The 17072-nt window shown below is 38.7% G+C and overlaps 1 protein-coding gene across 6 annotated transcripts in view; it reads left to right on the top strand.

Annotated features, from left to right (window-relative positions):
- The window catches only part of LOC143283115 (uncharacterized), a 551198-nt gene that overhangs the window by 527717 nt on the left and 6409 nt on the right, over window positions 1-17072 (top strand). For all 6 annotated transcript variants that reach the window (XM_076589238.1, XM_076589242.1, XM_076589241.1 and 3 more), the window contains one exon: window positions 9659-9771. In XM_076589238.1, coding sequence (XP_076445353.1) covers window positions 9659-9771 — 113 coding nt within the window. The remainder of the gene's footprint in view (window positions 1-9658; window positions 9772-17072) is intronic.

Genomic DNA, 17072 nt, shown 5'->3' with positions numbered 1-17072 from the left:
CAGTTATAGACAAATTTTCCAAACATTCCGACAAGTTTGTCTTCCAGTATCAGCCGACTGGGTTTAATAATATTTGAAAGGTATTTTTGAATTTGTGTATGAATTCTGCTCTGAATTCTTTGTATAATTCACAGTCATCTAAGAAATGATACTCATCCTCAGTTGTTTGACATTGTAAACATAGTCTTGCTTCTTTTGAGATATCAAAATATCTACCTCTTTCTATTGCTAGATCATGACAAGATATTCTTAATTTGCAAAATGATTGTTGTTTTTATATTTATTATAATTGTGTGTGTGTGTGTGTGTGTGTGTGTGTGTGTGTGTGTGTGTGTGTGTGAATGTTTGTGTGTGTTTGTATGTATGTGTGTTTATTTGCAAGTGTTTGTGTATTTATGTGTGTATGCATGCACATGTACATATGTGTATATGTATGTGAGTATGTTTGTATGTGTGTGTGTATTTCTATATATATACATGTGTGTATGTTTGTTTATATGTGTGTGTGTGTGTGCTTGTATGTATGTACACACATATATACATATATATATATATATATATATATATGTGTGTGTGTGTGTGTTTGTGTTTGTGCTTGTGTGTGTTTGTATGTATGTGTGTGTTTTTTTCATGTGTTTTTGTATTTGTGTGTGTATGTATTCACATGTATATTATATGTGTGTGCATGTGTGTGTGTTCGTATGTGTGTGAGTGTGTATGTATTACTGTGTGTACATGTGTGTATGTTTGTATGTGTGTGTGCACTTGTATGTATGTACATATATGTGTGTATGTGTGTGTATAGATGTATGTATGTGTGTGTGAGTTTGTGTGTGTGTGTGTGTGTGTGTGTGTGTGTGTGTGTGTGTTTGCATGTGTTTGTGTATTTGTGTGTGTATGCATGCACATGTATATATGTGTGTATGAATATGCATGTGTTTGTATGTGTGTGAGTGTGTGTGTATTTCTACATATACATGTGTGTGTGTTTGTCTGCATGTGTGTGTTTGCTTTTATGTATGTATGTATGTGTGTGTGTGTGTCTGTGTGTTTAGATGTATGTATGTGTGTGTGTGTGTAGATGTGTGTGTGTGTATGGTTGTGTGTGTATGTGTGTATGCATGTATACATGTATATATGTATGTATGAGTGTGTGTGTGTGTGTGTGTGTGTGTGTGTGTGTGTGTGTGTGTGTTTTGTATGTATGTCTGTATTTTTGTGCTTGCGTTGTATTTGTATGTATCTCTGTGTGTATTTGTGTGTGTGTACGTGTGTGTGTGTGTGCTTGTACGTACATGTTGTTTTAGTTGTTTGATTGTGTTCCCCAGTTACACTGTCCTCAGTGACCAGGTGTGCACAAACGCATGTGCAAAAGTGTGGTCACAGCATTTCACAGGTTGACAGATTGAGCTTTGAAAATAGAAACCACAAACAACTCACCTTGCAGGCAGCCAAAGACTGTCTTTAAAGGATTTTCCTTCTTTTCTCAGAGGATAAGATTTGTTAGGGGCATTATGTAGCAAGAGGCAATGGTCGTGTGCATATATATATGCTTGCTTGTTTGGATGTGCATTTTTGAAATATTGATTTGAAAAATCTAACGGACACTTTTATGATTGTGTATGTGTTTTCACAAGTGCACATGTATAAAGAAAATTGTTGGCATTACTACCACTCACCCAAAATGTTTGTGGTTTTGTTTTTGTTTTTTTACCTTGGAAGAAATCTTGTGCTGTTTGATGAACATACAGTGAGTATAAATCTGATACATTGTCTGCCATGTTAGCACATATGACATTGTTATATTTCACACACACACACACACACACACACACACACACACACACACACACAGTTCACCCTTTGAACAGAAAAAATAAGTGTACAACAAATGAAAATATTTTCATATTAGATATAATGTAGTAAGAATGAACAAAATGTGTGGTTGTGAGTCAACAGGAGCAGAAGGAAGCAAACATATGTGTATGTACAAACATAGCATTGTTTTAGGATCAGGAGGGGAGAACAAGAGAAAGAGACAGAAAGAGAGGGGGGAACATTGGGGGACAATGACAATTTCTTTATATTTGAGGGTAATAGATTAGCATTTTTGTGAATTTTTTTCATCCAGTCCCTATCCTTTATAGATTTCATACTACATAATACATGGCGAAATCAGAAGTGTGGAATATGAAAAAGGCTAATTCATAGTATGCTATAGGAAAAGATAGAAGCATCAAATAAACTTCATTTAAGTGATAGAGAGGAGACATACAGAGAGAGAGAGAGAGAGCACAATCAGAAAGAAATGTGAGAATTTCCAGTGCAAATCAATAAACGCTATACAAAATATCAGGAAGAATGAAAATAGTGATGGAGAGTGAAATAAAACAGGCAAACAAGAGAGACAGACAGTCACAATGAAATAACCATTAAAAAATTTTTTTTTAAAGCAAGCAATTCTTTTTCCAGAGGGAAGTGGAACAAGCATTATTTTTACATCCAGCCCTTTAGGCAAAAGTGAAAAATAACCAACAACAACAACAAAAAACTAATAAAAAATGCATACAAGTACATGCACATGTAACATTTCATATACAAGTCAGCATGCATTTCTAAAACAGCTTTATGTGAGATACAAAATTGAACAGCATAATGCGCATGCAAAAGATGATGTATCCAGATTTCATGTGCAATGGAACATTTAGAAGCCAATGTTTTCTTTTCCGCAGTAATTAATACTTGTATTATTTTTAAATGTCTTCTTTATAACTACTTCTTCCCACAAGATTTTTGGTGTGGTGACGTTTTTGTATGTGTGTGTGCTTTCTTTTTTATTTATTTATCTATTTATTTATTTTTTTTTAAATCTAATGATGTAAAATGATTCAGGGGTAATGTTGTCGCTGACTCTTGCATGACTCATCCATCTATCGACTTATACCTTATCTACTTTATCCTATTGTACTTATTATCATTACTGTCTTTATTTTATTACAATGGTACTTGATGTGACTTTGTTGTTGTTGTTGTTGCATATTTGTCTACATGTAAAAAAAAATTTTTTTAAATGTTGATTATAAAAGAAAAGAATTCATATATAAGAAGAAAATACAGAGATGGAGAGAACACTGAACACTGAACACTTTAATGTCAATAGCTTTACAGCCCTAATGACATGGGGGTTCATAATACAAATAACAACATGCATCAATAGTAATAATATTGATGAAAACCAAAGCCAAAACGAAATCAGTCAATCTGTGCAACAAAGTGCAGTTCGACCATCCATTCAAAGTAATGGCATGTAGTGAGAAATAAAAACAAAAAACATATGTAAATGTATAACATAAATATTTTCCATATGAGAATGACAACACAGATTTCAATTTTCACAATGAGCAACACCTGATACTATTTTATGATTGTTGTTTTTTTCGTCGCATGTTGTTCGCTTCGGCAATATATTTTGCAAGTGACTGTAGTGCAGTTTCCTGATTTAGATTAAGCACTCTAAAAATATCTTCATTCTTTGCTAAATTTGTTTTAAATACAACACATTTTTCTCGAATATCGTCATAAGCTTTACAACTAAACAAAAAAATGTAATTCATCCTCCCTTAAATGACCGCACATCGGACAAGGGGAGAGTAACGAGGGCTCAGTCTGAAACCACTTTTCATAAGCATTCAACCCAATCGTTCTCGTTCAAAATCTGGCGAGACTTGTTCGGTGCCACTTGTTTGTCACGACTGTGATATATTTTTCTGTTTGAAATATACTTTAAAAACTATAAAACCATCTATATTTCTCAGTGCTTTCCATTTTACAGTGCCAATTCTGTTTATATGAAGCAATTAGCCTATCTTTGAATTATGAAACAAATCCTTCTACACATCCAACTCCCTGACACATCCACACAATCCCAAATCCATTTACAGTTAATGTCTTCTTTACAAAATATACCCAGTTTTCCTTCCCTCTCTCATGTTCATTCACTAACATTTCATACGCCTGCTTACATAATCTCGATGTGGGTAGCCTTATTAATTTTAACCAATATTTTATACATTTCACACATGATTTAATATATAATGGGTATCTACCACTTTCTCCATATAATACAGTATTTGAAGCATGTAATGGAACATTTAAAAAACGTTAAATAGCTAATGTATGTACTTTTTCTAAATCTTTGATATCAGAAAGTGCCCAAATTTCGGCACCGTATGTTATCATTGGTTCTATTTGAGTATCAAAAAGTTTCCAAAATATGTATGTATCTATCGAGCCTAATTTACGTAAACACCTTAAGATTTCTATAACCCCCTTCTTCCCCTTTCTACAGATCTCTGCTACTGTCCTTGTCAAGCTCAGCTTAGTTGTAAAAATCATACCAAGATATTTATAAGCATTAGTTACCTTCACTTCATCAGTTCCATAGTGCCATCTTTCATATCTAGATAGGTAACCACCTTTTCTAAACACAACTACATTTGTTTTCTCAAGATTAACTTTTAAAAATAATCTATCTGCTTCTTGCTTTAATATATTCAGCTGATTTTGAAGTCCTATGGCCGTGTCAGACAAAAGAATTACATCATCTGCAAATAACATAAGAAACAGTTCAACAGCCCCAGGGATCATTTGAATCCCATGTCTTCCTTTTTTCGTTATCTCTCCTGCCAGTTCATTAATAAAGAACGAAAACATCATAGGGCTCAACAGACATCCTTGTTTTACGCCACGTGGGCAATCAAATACATCTGAATATACACCCTTCTCACGCACACACGCTAAAACTGCATCATATACACCACGCAGTGCCATATAAAGCTTACCATCAACACCAGTTTTACGTAACACATTCCATAAACTATTTTGATTCACAGAGTCGAAGGCCTTCTAAAAATCTACAAAAGCAACATACAATTTTGTATTTTTTAATAAATGTGTTTGTACAATTGCATACAATGTGAAAATGTGGTCAGTGGTGCTGTAACCTGATCGAAATCCAGCTTGCTCTTCAATAATCTTTTCTTCTCGTTCAGCCCATTTAGTTAATCTTCTATTTAAAATGTAAGTGTAAACTTTACTAATAATACTTGTAATTGCAACTCCACGGTAATTATCTGGATTATTCGGGTCTCCCTTTTTGTGAATAGGTATGATAATCGATTTTGCCAATCTGTAGGAAAGATTCCATCATTAAAACATCTGTTAAATAAGAACACCAGAAAATCAACATCTGTATTTGCCTGCTTTAACATTTCAATCAATATTTTATCTGGGCCTGCACTTTTACCTGGTTTTAAATTGTTTATGCTATCAATTACTTCCTGTCTGCTAATTGGGTCATTAAAACAAGGTTCTTCGAAATCACCAACCTCCTCTACTACCTCATCTTCTGTTTCAGTGTTAGCATTACCTACAAATACACTAGAAAAATGGTCATACCATTGCTGAGCACTAATATTATTATAAACAAATGCCTTTCTATTTACAGATCTTACTGTTGCCCAAAACAGATTTGAATCTTTGATTGATGATTTTAATTTCTGTAACCTTAGCTCCTCAAATTCACGTTTCTTTCTTCTCTTCAAATAAACATATTCCTTCCTTTCCTTTACAAATGTTTCTTTACGTTCTCTTTTATTTTCTTCAGTTTTACATGGAGAGAGAGAGAGAGAGATTTACATAACATTAAGGTTGTGAAGGGGAAACTGATTTTCGTTGAATGTCGATAATCATTAAGTTTACTAGAGAGGATGGAGCATTACCATGGAACATTTCATACTTGAGAAGGCCTTTGGTATACAAAATTCTAGCTTTGAGAGGAAGAATATCTGCTTGTTTATCGTCAGAATCTGTCACAGAGGTTGAATCCCAGTATGTAGAAGCATTGCCTATAACAAATTGAATACATACTTTTTTGCATGTAAGTTTTAAAAATTCTTTATTTTTCTTAATTGATATACTATAACTACTTTCTAAACGTCCATTATCTATTGAATGTACAATTTCCAGATTTTGCAATAGCTTTGACAATACAAAATAAATGGAACTTTCACTATGATACCAGCAAAATGGACAATTATTTGTTTTCTTTCACAAGTTTTTTTTCTTGTCTTTTTTTTAACATCATTTGTGGATCCTTATTAATGATGATACACCTAATCACAGACGAATTAAAAAAAATCGATGTCCTAATATGTTTTAACATGGTTAGGTACGGTGCTACAGCTAGAGATGACCTGAATGAGCACAAGATTGAAAGAGAGAGATAGAGAGAGGGTCGAATTGGTTTATTGTCAGAAACGGATCATTTGGAGAAGGCTGGGGTGGGGAGTGTGTGTACATTATATTTTCGTTCCTGCCCACGTTTGACAGTTTTGTACACCTTCGTTTGGAATAACAATGAAGTTCGTTCTTTGGGTGAAAGTTGTTATGTGAACAGTGTGCTGAAGGATGTTTGAGCGAGTTACGTGAGCTGTGGTGGTTGAGGGTGTTGTGTACATTGTGTGGAGTGAGGGCGGAGAGGAGGAAGTTCTGAACAACCAACAGGCTGTGGTCTGGTTTGGGTGGCGTGGATCCACACCCATGTTTGACGATAAAGTGGAAGGCAATGAAGTTGTTTGCATTGTAGCATTGGCTGTTGGTTTAAACATAAGATGGTCTTTATTCTTTATATATGTAACAGAAAGACTTCGCTTTGAACGTTTACGTTCATTACATTTCATTTGATTACACCGATAAAGCAAGAAAAGAAAACAGTCATGCAAAGAAACCCTTAGGCAGAACAGTGCTGGTTCCCTGACCTTTTGTAGTTTTGGAAGGACCGCAGTACTGTGGAACGGCGAATTATTTGACTGGCATTTTTTTCTTCTTTTTTTCTTTATTGTTGTAGAGTAGACATTTATTCTTGTATTAATAATAATAACGATATGATAATGATAATAATGATAATTTATTTTTCATATAGCGCTATGATACAAGCTTAAGCAAGCTCTAAGCGCTTTACAAATCCAGTAGTTACAGTGAAACGAGAAAGCACATAAAAAAGTAGTGGAAACATAAAAAGTAAAAGACTAATAAAACAGAATCATTAGTATTATAAAAACACAATACACAAAACCCACAAAGTAACATATTCTCAATGCAATCAGACCCAGTCATGATTTTGTGCATGAGGATTCCTTTCTTTTGATCTTACTTATGGGTAGAAGAACGTCCATATATGTTCATAGTTCGAATCAACTAGGAAACCCACTTTGAGTTCACGTTTACCACTGTAGGCCTGGCTCGACGCAGTTCAGTTCAGTTCAACATCGGGGAGATTGGGTTTTTTTTCCGATCCCAGAGGTCAACATATATGCAGACGATCAAGTACGCACGTTAAAGATTCCGAAATTCATATAAGATTTCAGCGGGTAATGGAAAAACAAACATACTCAGTATGCACACCCCCGAAAACGGATTGTGACTGCCAACATCGCTTCTTGAAAATGGCAATACACGTAAGAGCCAACTCCTACATACGGGTGAATGCAAGATATATTGCCCACGAACAAAGAAGAAAAATAATAAAATCACCTTATTCTTCCGACGCAGGGCAGTTATACCTACATATGATGCTAAAAGAGTTCAATAAATCCTTTGTGATTACGGTCTCAGCACCGTGTTTGCTGTGCTGTGCAACGTGGGGTTCGTTCAGCTTCTGATACCAGGCTATTCAAATTCTCTGTTGTAAAGAAGCAACAGGGTCAGAGATCTTTCTCTTTTCAGGCCCCATCATTGTGGAACAAACTGCCAGAACAAAGTGCGACATTCTGTCTCGCTAAATTCATTTGAACCTGCTTTGAAAACACATCTTTTCCATCAACAACAATTTTTCAGTGCTTGTATGATCTGATTCCAAATGTATGTTTTGTTGTGGGGAAGCCGTTTTCCATTTGTGTGTGTGTGTGTGTGTGTGTGTGACAGGGTGCTTGCGAGTGTCCGTGCATTCGTGTGTGTGTGTGTGTGTGTGTGTGTGTGTTGCAGGGATGAGTGGGTGGATGAGTGGTTGTACAATTGAGGTACTGTGCGTGAGTGTATCCTGGCGCGTGTTTCTGATGTGCGGGGTTGCGGGGCGGGGTGGGGGTTGGGGGTGGGGTGTGATATGGGGGGTATGGGGCGAGGGGGTGGGGAGAACGAAATGTAAAGTGCTTTTAGCAGTATTTCTGGGGGGAAACGCGCTATATAGATGTCCATTATTGTTATTATTACGGGAGAGTGGGCTCCGACGAAAATCTAGTGCTTGCCTGACGACTGCTTTCAGTTTCAGTTTCAGTAGCTCAAGGAGGACTGGTGACCTCAGCCACTAAAGGCCAGCACCCCCGTGAAGGTCACACAGCCCCCCATTCCATTTGGCCCGTACCCCCACGGCACCAGTTTGAAGACAAATGCAAAAGGGATATACTTGGGTTCCTTAAAAATCCTGCACTTCTTGATAAAAACATAATAACTTGTTAACATACATGTACAATAATCCCTAATGAACCTATTAAGCGAGGGATCCACTTTCCCAGTGGCTTGTGGCAATCGTAAAAATTAATTAAAATTAATTACGAAGACCATTTACACCGCTCACACTGCAGTTCATGCACGTGGCAGGACTACAGCTGACCTTTGCCAGCGAAAATAACGAGTTGGCCCTCAATAGAAACAGAGTGGGTCAGTGACCGTCATTGGAGTTGGTTCAGTACGTTGCACCAGCGCCACGGACACACAGGATTAAGCCCAAGTCCACCTCCTGTTTTCCCGTGAAAACAACGGGGTGACATGATAAACTTATGAGTCCATGTTGTGTTGGCAGGGTTTGATAGAACTGAGGGAAACGTTCACAAAGATAGGCTATACTCTGCGTACTTACACGTGCCACACACACACACACACACACACACATTCTCTATTCTCTCTCTCTCTCTCTCTCTCTCTCTCTCACACACACACACACACACACACACACACACACACACACACACATTCTTTCTCTCTCTCTCTCTCTCTCTCTCACACACACACACACACACACACACACCGTCACACACACACACCATCACACACACACACACACCATCACACACACACACACATCATCATCACACACATACACACACCCACACACGCACGCACGCGCGCACGCACACACACACAGACACAATGGCACACACACACACACACACACACACACACACACACACACACACACACACACACACACACACAAATACACACACAAAGAACATCAACAAAACAACAAACAAACACACGTACTGTACGTACGCACACACATTCTACGACATTTTTGCCGCAAAAAGGGTGGGAAGATATCTCCTAGACCACATCCGATGTATGATTATATTGTTGTACGGTCGTAATTAGATTGTCAGTTTCGCAAATTATGAAATGAAATACACGTATCTAAGAAATGGAATTCATCTTCAGCAATTTTACATATATTACATGATCTTTCTTCTCTTCGAATGTTTTCAAATCTTCCTCGTTCAATTTTTAAAACGTGTGCGTGTATTCTGACTTTACAAAGAGCTCGTTTATGAGCAGGATCGATTTTTTTCTCTGTGTGTGTGTGTGTGTGTGTGTGTGTCCACAACAGGAGCCATGACGTTAGTGGAACTGCCCAAAGCTCTTTACCCAGAGGAAGCTGCAGTGACATATGCCATCGCAGAGCACATCCAGAATCGCTTGTACAACGAATTCAACATCGAGGTAAGCAATTAAAAAAAAACACACGAAAATCTCTCTCTCTCTCTCTCTCTCTCTCTCTCTCTCTAATATATATATATATATATATTTCTCGCATTCAGATTTGAATACAGTGATAATTGTAACTGTTTCTATTCATTTAAAAGTGTCTTTCAGGCAGAACAGTATTTAACGTTTATTACAAATAAATGGCACAGAGACAGTTTAATAAGAAACAGGCTGAGACTAAGCGGGTCAAAAAACAGTAAGCAGTGATTTCAAAATGCAGAATACTTAAATGACACTAATAGTATCTGCCCATCATGCAGAAACGATAACGAAAATGAAGACCACTTCCCATTACGCTGTGTAGCTTATCAATCAGTCAATTAATCGATCGATCGATCGATCAGTCAATCAATCAATCAGTCAATCAGTTAATCAGTCACTTTATTGAACCAGAGTACAGAAATTCGCCTTCAGGCTCGGCGTAGAGAAAACAAACACTTATTTCAAGAGACAGTAACTTTTAGAAGTGAAGACAGTCACATTAAAACACTCACATGAACATTGCGGGAAAGAGTTGAGGCTGAGGGACGGAACGGCGTTGCACTATCAACATCACAGTAGGTTTGTTAACAATATGAAAGGAAATCTTCCTCCTCTAACAGCCTCTCCTCTCTTTCTCCCTCCACTCTCTCTAACAGTCTGTCCTCTCTTTCTCCCTCCACTCTCTAACAGCCTGCCCTCTCTTTCTCCCTCCACTCTCTCTAACAGCCTCTCTTCTCTTTCTCCCTCCACTCTCTCTAACAGCCTCTCTTCTCTTTCTCCCTCCACTCTCTCTAACAGTCTCTCTTCTCTTTCTCCCTCCACTCTCTCTAACAGCCTCTCTTCTCTTTCTCCCTCCACTCTAACAGTCTCTCTTCTCTTTCTCCCTCCACTCTCTCTAACAGTCTTTCTTCTCTTTCTCCCTCCACTCTAACAGCCTGTCCTCTCTTTCTCCCTCCACTCTAACAGTCTCTCCTCTCTTTCTCCCTCCACTCTCTCTAACAGTCTCTGTTCTCTTTCTCCCTCCACTCTAACAGTCTCTCTTCTCTTTCTCCCTCCACTCTCTCTAACAGCCTCTCTTCTCTTTCTCCCTCCACTCTCTCTAACAGTCTCTCCTCTCTTTCTCCCTCCACTCTCTCTAACAGTCTCTCCTCTCTTTCTCCCTCCACTCTGTCTCTCCTCTCTTTCTCCCTCCACTCTCTCTAACAGTCTCTCCTCTCTTTCTCCCTCCACTCTAACAGTCTCTCCTCTCTTTCTCCCTCCACTCTCTCTAACAGTCTCTCCTCTCTTTCTCCCTCCACTCTCTCTAACAGTCTCTCCTCTCTTTCTCCCTCCACTCTCTCTAACAGTCTCTCCTCTCTTTCTCCCTCCACTCTAACAGTCTCTCCTCTCTTTCTCCCTCCACTCTCTCTAACAGTCTCTGTTCTCTTTCTCCCTCCACTCTAACAGTCTCTCTTCTCTTTCTCCCTCCACTCTAACAGTCTCTCCTCTCTTTCTCCCTCCACTCTCTCTAACAATCTCTGTTCTCTTTCTCCCTCCACTCTAACAGTCTCTCCTCTCTTTCTCCCTCCACTCTAACAGTCTCTCCTCTCTTTCTCCCTCCACTCTCTCTAACAGTCTCTCCTCTCTTTCTCCCTCCACTCTCTCTAACAGTCTCTCCTCTCTTTCTCCCTCCACTCTCTCTAACAGTCTTTCTTCTCTTTCTCCCTCCACTCTAACAGTCTCTCCTCTCTTTCTCCCTCCACTCTCTCTAACAGTCTCTCCTCTCTTTCTCCCTCCACTCTAACAGTCTCTCCTCTCTTTCTCCCTCCACTCTAACAGTCTCTCCTCTCTTTCTCCCTCCACTCTGTCTCTCCTCTCTTTCTCCCTCCACTCTAACAGTCTCTCCTCTCTTTCTCCCTCCACTCTCTCTAACAGTCTTTCTTCTCTTTCTCCCTCCACTCTAACAGTCTCTCCTCTCTTTCTCCCTCCACTCTCTCTAACAGTCTTTCTTCTCTTTCTCCCTCCACTCTCTCTAACAGTCTTTCTTCTCTTTCTCCCTCCACTCTAACAGTCTCTCCTCTCTTTCTCCCTCCACTCTCTCTAACAGTCTTTCTTCTCTTTCTCCCTCCACTCTCTCTAACAGTCTTTCTTCTCTTTCTCCCTCCACTCTCTCTAACAGTCTTTCTTCTCTTTCTCCCTCCACTCTCTCTAACAGTCTTTCTTCTCTTTCTCCCTCCACTCTCTCTAACAGTCTCTCTTCTCTTTCTCCCTCCACTCTCTCTAACAGTCTCTCTTCTCTTTCTCCCTCCACTCTAACTCTCTCTAATACAATATAATATAATATAATATAATATGACTTGAACCGAATCTCTCCTGGATGTTGGGAATAACATCAAAATGATTCAACTTTCTACATAAGTCTGATAGCAGAAAAGGTGTTTCACAATGCTTTACCCTCACGTAGGGCGCGTGAAAACTGGATGTTTGTTGTGATGCAACTTTTTCTGCCACATTTATTTAGGATGTTCTTCATTTCATGCTTGCTCATTTTTGTTCATCTGCTTTGCATCCTTTCCTATGCAAGATTGCACTGAAAGTAGATTCTCAGTTTCATAGAAGACACTTAGAACATGAAAATATCTTTAAAACAGAGTCAAGTAAACACACACACACACACACACACACACACACACACGCGCGCACGCACGCACGCACGCACGCACGCACACACACTCACTCACTCACTCACTCACTCACTGACATACACATACATTCACACTTTTTGAAACAGTACTGTTCCATCACCTTCACCGTCTATTGTTGACGTCTTCGCCAACACCACTGTCACTGTCATGATCGTCGTTGTCGTTTCCCCCATTTCTTGTTTCTTTTTCTCTCTCTCATTTTTCTCTTAAATTTGCATTGGGAAAAGACAAGAAACCAACTTCGATGACAAGGGATTTTTTTTTTATGTTGGGGGTGGCGGTGGGGGGGGTGGCGGGGGGGATAAAAATAATGGGGACCCCTTACGATTTATGGCAATTGAGAGAAAACGTGGGAGGGGAGCGACCAGTCCCGCGATTTCTCTCAAAGTGAGGAAAATCGTGGGATTGCGAGAAATGGTGGGTTTACAGGGAGTATATACGAGGTGTGCCAGAAAAGTTCCAGGACTGATGTCACAAAAGATTTATTTCAAACCCAAACTTCACACTAAGAGTTTTCTCCTTCAAAGTAATCCCCCTGGGGTAGGTGACTGTAATCTTAGCTCTCTGCAGCGATCAAACTTTTTTCTTCATAATTTCATATACATGTCCTCTGTTTGAGGTCGTCAAGCAATGAGCACAGAGCAACGAACAAACTTGAAGTTTCTGGTACGGTTGGGGAAACCTCTGTCAGAATCACTAGGATTGCTGCAGCAAGTGTATGGAGATGAGACGATGTCACGCTCACGTGTTTTTGAGTGGTGCAAGAGGTTTAAAGAAGGATGCGAGGACGTGGAAGATGACCCCAAGAGCGGAAGGCCCTCAACTACCAGGACTGAGGTCAACGTTGAGCACGTCAGGCAGATGGTGCGTAGCGATCGTCGGCTGACTGTTCGACTGATGGCAAATGAGCTGAGCATGAATCGGGACAGCGTCTGGAAGAAGATTTGGACATGCGGAAAGTCTGCGCGAAGATGGTGCCAAAACTGCTGAACGATGACCAGAAGGGTTGACGCATGCAAGTGTGCCAGGACATCCTCGAGCGTCTTGAAACCGAACCAGACTTGCTAGGGACAGTCATCACCGGTAATTTGAGTCATGAATCTTCGAGTACGACCCGGAAACCAAACGCCAGAGCATTCAGTGGAAGAATCCGTCGTCGCCAAGGCCGAAGAAAGCACGACATTCGAAGTCCAAAGTCAAGGTCATGTTGATCACATTCTTCGATGTGAGGGGGATCGTCCACTGTGAGTTCTTGCCACAGGGCCAGACGATCATCCAACATGTCTACAAAGAGATACTGCAGCGTTAGCTTCGTTCAGTGCGTGAGAAGAGGCGAGATTTGTGGCAGGACAACTCGTGGCTGCTTCACCATGACAACGCGCCTGCTCACAATGCCCTGAGCATCCGACAGTTCCTGGCCGAGAAGAACATCGCCGTGCTGGAGCAACCTCCCTACTCCCCCCACCTGGCTCCGTGTGGTTTTTTCCTATTCCCCAAGCTCAAGGGGGTCATCAAGGGGACCCGTTTTGAAGACGTGGACGACATCAAAAAGGCCGTGACGACGGAACTGCGGAGGATCCCAGAAGAATCCTTCCAGGAGTGCATGCAAGCGTGGCAGAAAAGGATGGAGAAGTGCATTAGACTCCAGGGGGATTACTTTGAAGGAGAAAACTCATAGTGTGAAGTTTGGGTTTGAAATAAATCTTTTGTGACATCAGTCCTGGAACTTTTCTGACACACCTCGTATATATGTCACTTTTCCTTCTTTAAATTTTATAGATGAAATCTGAGGTGTACCTGGTTGCAACGCCACAGTACCACATAATGAACTTACATTCATTTTCTTCGTGTTAAACAGAAAATGTAGGAGCGTGGACAAACAAATTCTGCATCATTCACAACAAAAGCAATTTCGATACATACATAAGATTGGTGACGAAAAAAGCAAGGCTCGGATTGAGAAATATGAAATTCTATATGTTTGCAAACTCCGTACACATGGTGAAGGTTACACCAAGTTTGCAAAGAGACTAGATTATACATTGGACATTTTTCACGAAGAGTGTTTCAAAAACAAATGTCAAACATATTCTTGAATGCAAAATGTTATCTAGCTTAAAACGAGCACAATATTTTCGGAAGCCTTCAATACGTCATTCCAGAAAGAATTATATTGATCATTGATGAATCTTTTGGTGTCATAGCAAAATAGTGTATGTTCCTGGGCATGTCACTTAGAGTATTTTCTTACACTTTATATTCTTTGTGTTCAGTTTTCTAATCCAAGTCAGTATTAATGCTTGTACAAAGGCTTTAACTTTTGGCAGGCCAATACCTCCATTTTCGATATTTTGAACTGGGTAAATTCCTTTTATCTTATCAGGCCTTTTATCCCATGCAAATTCAAAGCACATGTTTTGTAGTCTGTTTTGATGTCAGTGTCTTGAAGGTTATGCAGTAGTATCAACAACTAATTTTTATAGTACAAGTGATTTTATAATGGCTACTCTGCCTAAAGGTGTACATGCCCTTTTAAACCAAATTCTTTAACCTCAACAAGTTTGTCTGCAACGTTAATTTTCGTAAGGTTTTGTGATCATTCGTAAACCAGAGCCCATGGTCTTTTAAAATAAATTTTTGTTATAGGATTCCAATGCATTCTTTTATCTGCTGAGTAAATTTAAATTATTATACATCAAAGTTTCAGTTTTTTCCCAACCATACATTTACTGGGGTTTTTTCTTTTCGAAATTCAGTTTGACGCCTGAGATTTCTTCAAAACTACCTAATGCATCAAACATTTTTTCATGAGATATTTCTTGCCTCTCTAATAAAAATGATGTGTCATAAGCAAACTGGCTCATTAAAATTCTGTGTCCACAAACTTTATTGCCTTGATTTTTTGGTCCTCGCCAATTCTGCTTGCCAGTATTTCTGCACAAAGCACAAATAAATAAGGAGATTTTGGGTCCCCCTGCCGACATCCTCTTTTTATTGAAAAACTTTGAGACATTTTCCCTTCTACTATTACATACGCTTTAATGTTATTGTAAAAAGTGTTTACCCATCTTCTTGTATCCTCACCAAAACCAAAGAAGTCCAGAACATTTCTCATATAATTTCAATTCATAGAGTTGAAGGCTTTTTCGAAGTCTATACAAACCAACAATCCAGGTAATTTGCTGCTTTCTAAGTAATATATGAAGTCGTACAATAAACTTATATGATCTCCTGTGTATCTTCCTGCTTAAAAACCAGTCTGGTCCTCATTTATCAATTTTGAAAGTACTGTATTTAGCCTGTTTGCTGTGTACGTTGACCTAATTTTATGAGTAACATTTAAAAGTGAAATGAATCTCCAGGTGTTTAAAAAAATTTTTTTTAAAGATATTCTCTGGGTTTATCTCTCTTAGGAGGGCATATTATGGTTCCTCTCTTTGGGTAATCAACATTTCACCTTTACTAAAAACCTTTCTGAGAACGAACTACAAAATCTATTTGCTTCCAAAAGAATTTGAAAAAATCAACAGTCATCCCATCAGTGTCTGGCCTTTTATCATTTTGCATATTCATTAGGCCCGTCGCCCACGGGGCGTCAGCGACAGCCGCGCATCATTTTTTTATGCCTCGCTACATTGTCGCGCCGACGCCTGAAACTTGTAGTGAGGCGTGTCTCTCGCACACGCATGACAAATCTCCCCAGGCATCATGCATCACGCTCCATATTTGGAAAGTCACGTGCTGTCAGTGTCGCCCTGACGATAATTTATTGTTGATACTGAAGAGGAAATTATGGTTGACTGTTGCCATGAAAATACCTCCCACTTTTTCTGAGGAAGAAAATAAAAAACTTCTTTTTTTGTTGCTGTTTTTGATGATTTTTTTTTTAAACACTTGAAATGGGGCAACATTTAGATATAACATGCTTTTGTTGTTTTATACTGTTTGTTTATTTTCTTTTGACGTTTTTTCAAACACATCACTATGTTTCCTTGAATTTATTCATCACACACCCTATCCAGTATATCTGTTTATTAGTTATTATTCAGTCACTTTTCCATGCATGATATTGATATTCATTGCAAAATCAATCATTTGATCAATCATTCAGTCACTCACCAGTCACTGTATTAATTATTACATCAATCAAATGATCTCTCATCTGTTAACTGTCTCAAACAATGTAATGAAATAAAGTCTGTTGTTTAGCATGACGTTTTGCTTGTCTATTCATTCATGCAATTAGATAAACTGGATAAATTTATCATAATTCATACTTACATATTCATTTATATGTATTCGCTGATTTCCTTTTTAATCACTTCATGTATAAGTCATCAACATTTTATTTATAAACATGAAACTGCATTTATTCATTATTTCATTTTATTCATTTACTACTAAATTGTTGATCTGTTTTAATTTTATCACTATTTTGCTTCTTTGCCATCCAGTTTTCACTGACCCTTTCCTTCAGTGAATATATTCTGCATTGCATTTGTTTATCTAATATTGTACTATTCATTATACAGGTCTATCTGTCCAACTGTCTGTCTGTCCTTAATAATTTGTTTAATGATTCATGCGTTT

The sequence above is a fragment of the Babylonia areolata genome, chromosome 6, assembly GCF_041734735.1.
Source record: "Babylonia areolata isolate BAREFJ2019XMU chromosome 6, ASM4173473v1, whole genome shotgun sequence".
NCBI classification, from domain to species: domain Eukaryota; kingdom Metazoa; phylum Mollusca; class Gastropoda; order Neogastropoda; family Buccinidae; genus Babylonia; species Babylonia areolata.
This window is presented reverse-complemented; position numbering and strand designations above follow the sequence as displayed.